Consider the following 8,071-nt stretch of genomic DNA (forward strand, 5'->3'; position numbering starts at 1 on the left):
TCGTCACCCTGAAAGGAATGATTTTCCCACTAATTCATGTATTCGAATGCAGCTGACATAATATTGCCTCTTGAATTTCCTCCTAAAAGAAAAACCCTACCTTCTTCTCTCTCTCTACTCTCTCCCTCTCTCTGTGCCAGGCACTATCATTCTCTCCCCTCTTCTCCGGTAAAAGGTTTGTTAATTTCTCAAATTTGTCATGATCTTATGGCACTATATCGTTTTGTTTAGTACTTTTGTCTGTGAATACTTTTTATTTTACTTTTCATATGATGTATTAACGGAGGCAGACCCAAGAAGGGGGTGGCACATGCCACCCCGTTTCAAAAGTACCCAAAAAAAAAAAATTTACGCATAAAAAGGTTAGATAAAAGAAAAGTATGGTTCTAAATTTGACAGAGAACAGTTATCACTTACACTCCTATCACTGAACTCATATAAGGACAATTAGCTTAGCTTATATAGGTGTTGATTGTTGAGATTGAATGAAAAATAAGAAAATCTTTTTTATAGAAGTTTCCGTAAATAACTGCTTATGGAGCAACATCGTGCGCGTCTAAAGTGCATTGGACATGATGGTCCGGATTTTAATTGAAACTTTTCTGAGGAAGAGTAATTGAAACTTTTCTGAGGAAGAGTACTCTTCCTCAGAAAAGTTTCAATTAAAATCCGGACTGTCCAATGCTGAAACAGACGGCTGAAATCGTGCAACTCCGCAAATGACTTATGCTTTGTTCTTTTTGTAATTTAAAAAGAACTTTTCAAAAAAATTTCTAGATTCTTCATACTTTTAACATTTCTCTCTCTATCTCTCTTCACTTATTACCCCTACTATTTTTCAAAAAAAAATTCAAATTCCAATCCAAACAAATCATTATTCACAGCTCCTCCGTGAATAAGCCAATCTAATGAAAAATATATTCTGTCAAACTTTGCAATATTCAAACAAATCCAACTATCCAAGTAGTCCAATACAACCAGTTTGATTAGAAAGGAGATGGATTGCAGTTAAAAACAATCAAGGTACCGAAAGAATAAAACATGGAGAGCTAGAGTTGCTTGTTCATTAGTACTCCTGGAATCATGAAAACCACATTAAGAGAGAACCAAGACATCAGATAGGCAGTTAAGAAATGGTCTACTACCTTGATCATTGTTGAGAGAAATAAATTCATACGGGCACGGGATATCCTCTGTCCGCAGAATTCTCGTACCACGTCTCGATCCACTCACAACCTTCCAATCTTGCCTCCTCCGGGTTTGTTTGCTTCGGAATTTCTTTCATATCATGTGGTCATCAGAAGTGCATCCGACTCGTACACAGATTTTTAAGGACTAGCCACTCACTCTACTATGGGCTAGAACCCAAGAAATCAAGGTGCTCTACCAACACATCCACATCCTCTTCATCTTCTCCTTCGCCACCCAATGAACCCATCTTTCCTTCAATCCCATCATCTAACAAGTTTCCCCAAAACCCTTCACCAATTTCGTTACCTCCAAAACCCATCTCTTCTTCTTTCCCCACATATTCTTCCCCCATTTTCTCCTCTATTTCACTTAGCCCCCCGATCTCCCCTGCAAGTTGCTCTAGCTCCAAAGCACTTAACCCAGAAATATCACCATAATTGTAACTAGGTCCTAGCTTAACACCAAAGCCCCCTTCTCCACCCTGGCCTAAATCGCGAAGTCCAAAACCAACATTTCCATGACCTCGATCGATCGGTCGCCTCCTTTTCTTGCAAATTTCCTCCTCCAATTCTCTCCTAACGTTGTTTTGTCGGATCAACTGCTGCAAGAAACTCGGATTATGCATTGCTTTAGCCAAGAACCCCATCATTTGTCTCTGCTTCATCTCTGTCCCACTTAGTCTCTCTTCCATTGCATTGATGTAGGATCTAGTGTTCTGCTGTTCTTGCCTTAATTTCACTAACTCCACCATTAAAACCTGCTTATCCCGCCTTAACCGGTCAATTTCTGCATCTAATCCAAACCTACCCACTTCAACACAAGGAGGCTCCAGGCCTTGTGAAGTTTGAGATTGAGAATTAGGTGTCTTTCTCCTTTTGATGTTCTTTAAAAGATGTTTCTGTCCTCTCAGAAAGGCTTCATGGGCAAATTCCCATCTATCTGGATCAACCTTTCTAAATCCCTGCACATTTTGACATTCCATGCTGTTATGAAGAGAAAATAGATCACATTAGAATAGGTATTTTCATGGTGGTTAGCATCATGATCATGCCTTGGTCCACGGGCGAAAATCAGCTGAAGAATTTTCAATTATGAAATATGAAATTCAATGAGCAGCCTGTAATATCTGTAGATTTGAACACCATGCACTATGATTCGGATCAAAATACCGAGACCAATAGTGTCGGACCTCGAAAACAGGTTATAACCATCATCGAGGTTGAATTGGATACAACAAAATAGCCATGACTTTTTACGGATTTCCCACTTCCTTATGCGAAATTAGATCTACGATCTCAGAATTGTGACAAAAAATTATTCGTCAAGTGGATCGTGTAGTTTTCCAAACTCACTTAATCAACTCAGTGTATCAATACCAATTCGGTCCGAGCTCTTGGACTTGGAATAAATTTGGCACCAGATCACTAAATCTTGGTGATCTTCTCTACCAAATGAATCTTGGACCGCACACTTCACCTGCCCATTTTTTTTGGAACAGTAGAACTTCTCCTTTTGCCATTAAACAAATGAAATGTCTAAATTGAGAAACTCATTAAACAAAGAAAAGAAGTAGCAAATCAATCTGCTATAACTGAAAAAGGAAGGAAATTAACAGAAAAACAAAAATATTTTATTGAGCATGTTAGATGCCCAACATGGAAAACCCACAAAAATTCTGAAACTAAACCAGAACATATAAACTTTTCTCGAATCTGAAGCAGAATCAACAATACGAAAAAGCTACCGCAAACACCCATTGTCTATTGAAAGAGAATAATAAAATACTCACGTAAGTGTTGAGTTGCCTAACAAAGCTTGAGAAATTGTTGTGCTTGAAGTACCTAGGGAGAACACTAGTGGAAAATGCCATGGAATCCCAGATAACAAAGCTGTTGTGTCCTCCGCTCCAAGAAACCACGTGATTGGTGTTCTGATCATCAACCAGCTCATATGTTTTGGTGAGGAAAGGCGTGGGACCCACGTCGTGAAGTCCTTCCATTGGTCTGGCCATGGACGGCTCACCGGAATTCAGTGGACCCAGTCCAGGAAATTCGTCTATCACGAAGCCCGGAGGATTCATGATACAGACTGAGCAAATGAGTTGGGAGAGTCAAAAGAGAAACCGAGAATGCAGGTCTGTACAGATCTTGGTTTTATGAAAAGGGTTGTGATTACTATGAGATTTTCTTGATGGGTTTTGGATATTTAGAAAGGGAAAATTTTCAAGAACCAGAAAGGTGCAGTTTGACAGATGAAGATCATGCAAAAAAAAAAAAAAACCCAGAAGTTGGAATTAAACGATGAAGCTCCTGAGCACCAAAACAAGAGTTTTATTATTGGAGAAGGGAATCTGGAAATAGTTATGGCAGTTATGATCAGAGAAGAAAAGTCTGAATAGAAAGAAAAAAAAATGGAGAAAAATCTCGCAGGCGATTAGAAGTCTAAATGGAAGTGGCCCAAGTGGGTACCATTGCTTTATAAACGGGTGATGATGTAAATATATGTATCTGAATGGATAGGTGGATGTTTTGTGCCAGAAAAGAACAGATGGGAAGAGCTGGTGATGACAGAAAAGAGGGAAAAATAGGTGCTTTTTACTGTCCATTGTTTTGCTGACTCTTCATATATGATGTAGGACAAAAATGGAAAATTTTTGTATTTTATTTTTATTATTTTAGAATAAGATTTTGATTAGGAATATTTTCGTTTAGGTTAGAATTATTAACTTTCCGTATTCAGTTTGATTTTGATTTCTACCTTTATTAGGATTCTTGGTCTACAAGAATTAGGATTTTATTTTAATTAATTAGGAAATATCTTTTATTTAATGCCGCTTGTTTTGGCATGATTTATTATTTCTTTTACAGTAGGATTTCTAGGATTAGGGTCTTATAAAAAGGGCGGTAACCTATTCAATTATTGAAACTTTTAAGCTTTTGATTAATAATATTGCAGAGATTTTTTCTTTCTTTCTTGTGCGCAAGATTTGCTCGTTGCGACGAGTTGTTTATCTCGTTTGGATTAGTACGCTAACTAATCTCTTCGTGAATTCCGCCGCGTCAAGTGGTATCAGAGCACGGCTTTTCCTGGCTCGATGGCACCAAACAAAGTTGAAGACACACCCATTGACGTTCGTCGTGGTGAAGTATTTAACAGGACTCGCACTAAGGGATTTGCCAATGGTCAATCTGTTAAACGCAAAGTTGATAGGAACAGCGTTGAGGGATTTGCCTGCAACCAACCTATTAATCAAAACGTCTCCGGAAGATATTCTTATTATCAACGTGATAGTGAGGATGAATCTGAAGACGAGTTATTTGAGGATTATTATGGATATCAGTCGAATAAGCGACATTCAAGGTTTGAAGGGTTTTACCGCACAGATGATGACTTTTCAACTTTTCAGGTACAACCAATAATTCCTAGTTTTAATGGGTATTGCCATCCTGAGAATTTAATTTATTGGTTTCGTAAAGTTGATAAGTTTCTTGAGTATATGAGAATTCCGAAAGAAAAGGAAGTTAGATATGTGGCTTGTAAATTACAAGGCTATGCTTCTAGATGGTGGAAGCAATTGCAATATAATCGAGAGCGCCAGTATAAACAGCCAGTCGAGACATGGTTCAGGATGAGACGATTAATGAGTGATAGATTTCTTCAATCGCATCATGGTCAGATGTTGTATGAAGAGTATCAAAGAAATCTTGAGTCCAAGCGATTGTCCCAAGATAATCTTGGGTTGTCTTATTCTTTTTCAAGTAATAAAAATTATACCGTTGCGGCTACTGAAAACTCGAGGGACACATCATTGAGACTGTTGGATTCGGGTCACTCAAAGCGTCAACAAACCGATAAAAATCTTTCAATCTCAGATTCATCACGTTCCAGCTATTATGATGGATATGAGATCGCAGAAGAGGAAGGAGATCGCGTTGAACTAGAGGAGGTGATATTTGTTGAGCCCAACATCGAAGAAACAGTGGAGGTCGATATTGAATGCAGTCATTGTGGGCACATTGAAGCTGACGGTAAAGAGAAATTTGACCTTGGTATTAGCGAAAAAGAGGAAACTATAATTGAAGTTGATAATAAAAAAAAAGGTATCGATTTTGGTGATCAAGTTGTTGATGACCAAAATAATTGTCCATTGGAGGTGGTTGATACTAATATTAGTGTCAATGAGGAGATTTTGGTTAGCGACATTGACGAAAATAAATTGGTGTCCGAAAAAGTAGATTCAAAAGATTCAGCCAACGATCATGTCGAAGAATACATTCATGGAAAGGATTCAAAACATGATTGCGGGCAAAGCAGAATTAATGATGCTAATTTTGTCGATTTTCTTGGTGTGCAACAATTTGATTGGGTTCCGAACATTCGTCTAATACATCTTGTTAACAAGTTGAAGTACGAAGAGAAAAGATCATTGCATAAATTCTTTTCTTTAAATGATTTTTGGAAGACGAACAAGAGGTTGAAGTATTCCAAATATCTATTTCTTTGGAGTGGAAGGTGGCAAGTTTCTAATGAGAACTCGAGGTCGAGTTCTTTTGAAGAAAAGAAGACTGATGTAGGACAAAAATGAAAAATTTTTGTATTTTATTTTTATTGTTTTAGAATAAGATTTTGATTAGGAATATTTTCGTTTAGGTTAGAATTATTAACTTTCCGTATTCAGTTTGATTTTGATTTCTACCTTTATTAGGATTCTTGGTCTACAAGAATGAGGATTTTATTTTAATTAATTAGGAAATATCTTTTATTTAATGCCGCTTGTTTTGGTATGATTTATTATTTCTTTTACAGTAGGATTTCTAGGATTAGGGTCTTATAAAAAGGGCGGTAACCTATTCAATTATTGAAACTTTTAAGCTTTTGATTAATAATATTGCAGAGATTTTCTCTTTCTTTCTTGTGCGCAAAATTTGCTCGTTGCGACGAGTTGTTTATCTCGTTTGGATTAGTACGCTAACTAATCTCTTCGTAAATTCCGCTGCGTCAATATCTTACTCCTTTGGGTAGGTCGGTTGACTAAACTACACCCCATGGAGAATGGGGAAAGATCCTCTCCAAGACTAGAGGGTTCTTCTGATGTCCTTTTTTTGGGTTATTTTTGGATTCATTTTGTTGACCAAATTGTTGTTTTTTTAAGAACTCGTAGAGAACCCTAATAATGTGAAATTTTTTTGTCAATCGAACTCCAATGGGATCAATAAAGTGGTTCAAGAACTATTACTGAGTCTTTATTAAGCTGGTAAGCTCTGTATTGTTGATTCCTCAAATGCTTATGACTCGTGAGCGATGTTTTACATTAGAGAATAAATTTTTTACACCGCCGGTGTAAATATTTGTCTCCTCCAAATCAATTGCATTGCGACATGTGTCAAAATAGTGGTCTCAATTAATAAAATATGACGACGTGGCGCGATGCAATTGATTTGGAGGAAACAAATGTTTACACCAGCGGTGTAAAGAATTTATTCTCTTTACATAAATATAGAGTCATTTAAAGTATAGAAAAGACAAAAACCAACATCTTACAATGTAAACCAGAATTGTAAACATTGGAGTCCGGAGATAACTATTACTATGTTGGTCAACCCCAAAATTAGATCATTCTATTGATATTCACAACCACCTTTTTGTTTCGACAAATTATTTAGGTAGGCTCAAACTTAGATCCTCTTTAATAAGAATCGATCCCTCCATGCTAAACAACTTTTTTATCCATTACATTTTGTTGTGTCGACACGTAGCGCAATTACAAATATAATGAGTACTTTTTCTATATTTTTATTTTGGTTTTTTTTTTTTTGGATCTGCATATATTTATTTTGGTTCCATCCTCATTTTGGAAGTCAAAGTGAAACCAACCTGATTTTGGTGAATATTTTTTTCTTAAAAGGGCATGAAAAAGAATCTGCCAAGTGTTCAGCCACATTAAAACTACTATAAGCTGCCTTGTAGCTAAAACATCTGTAGTTGGTTGGTGGGAAAGAAAAAGTAATGCTTGAGGGAGAAACATATCTCTGCAGAGTAATAAAATCAGGGACTGGATCCAGTCAATTTGACTACCAACCAGTTCGATCCATTTGTGCATTTGGGCTGTCCAAATTTAAAGAGGGTGTTTTTGATTTTCTTCTTTAAAACACCTCTTTAAATCTAGACCGTCCAAAATAATTTTAGACGGTCTGGATGCACCAAACAGACCGAACTGGTCGGTAACAAATTGACCAGATCCGTCCCCAATAAATCAATGCCAAATCAAGTTCCCACCAATGAAGTGATCAGCTTAGTCTGTCAGTATATATAATTGATTAGAAGAAAATGCTGAGAACACATTACCTGGTGTACAATTTTGATTGGGACACGGTTCATTTGGTCTTTGGTTAGTTAGAAATCCCTTAAAAAATTTCTCATCAACCATATGACAAATGATAATGAAGGAATCACTTTTTTGAAAATGTGAAAGAAAGAGGAGCTAATTTATTAGGCAAGTCATGTGCAATGAAAATGACCTGGTGAGGCACGAGGCTTACTATATTTGGGCTTCTCAAAAATAAAAATAAATGATATACCATGTTGATTTGTCATATATATGTTTTAGCATAAAAGTTCGCCAAGGGCCGGTCTTGAATTTTCGAAGCCCGAAGCGAACTTTTTAAATGGGTCTTCTCCATAGTTTAGAAACAAAATATAAAAATCCAGTGTTAACTTTAAAGAGAAATAATACAAGTATGCAAAAATATACGTGCAAAGAACTTGCATGGTAATTGCAGATCCGAAAAAAAAAAAAAAAAAAAACTTGGTAAGTATTTAATTAATACAAAAGTTATTGCTTAACATCAGTCTTTCGTATTTTTAAAGGTGAAAGTAATTA

At 36.5% G+C, this 8,071-nt stretch overlaps 1 protein-coding gene across 1 annotated transcript; it reads right to left on the minus strand.

Annotated features, from left to right (window-relative positions):
- Positions 1-923: 923 nt before the first annotated feature.
- On the minus strand, positions 924-3,740 carry LOC131324246 (heat stress transcription factor A-6b-like). Its single transcript, XM_058356133.1, has 2 exons — positions 2,981-3,740; positions 924-2,152 (listed from the first exon to the last, which is right to left on the minus strand). Exons 1-2 carry the CDS (start codon positions 3,269-3,271, stop codon positions 1,352-1,354), a joined length of 1,092 nt encoding a protein of 363 aa, XP_058212116.1. The 5' UTR covers positions 3,272-3,740; the 3' UTR covers positions 924-1,351.
- Positions 3,741-8,071: the final 4,331 nt, after the last annotated feature.

This window comes from Rhododendron vialii, chromosome 4a (genome assembly GCF_030253575.1).
Source record: "Rhododendron vialii isolate Sample 1 chromosome 4a, ASM3025357v1".
Lineage (NCBI taxonomy): Eukaryota > Viridiplantae > Streptophyta > Magnoliopsida > Ericales > Ericaceae > Rhododendron > Rhododendron vialii.

Bases quoted from the DNA above. Each gene is read 5' to 3' on its own strand.
- LOC131324246 (XM_058356133.1), bottom strand. From the start codon at position 3,271: ATGAATCCTCCGGGCTTCGTGATAGACGAATTTCCTGGACTGGGTCCA. The intron at 2,153-2,980 runs GTGAGTATTTTA...CAAAATGTGCAG, and splicing joins TTAGGCAACTCAACACTTAC to GGATTTAGAAAGGTTGATCC.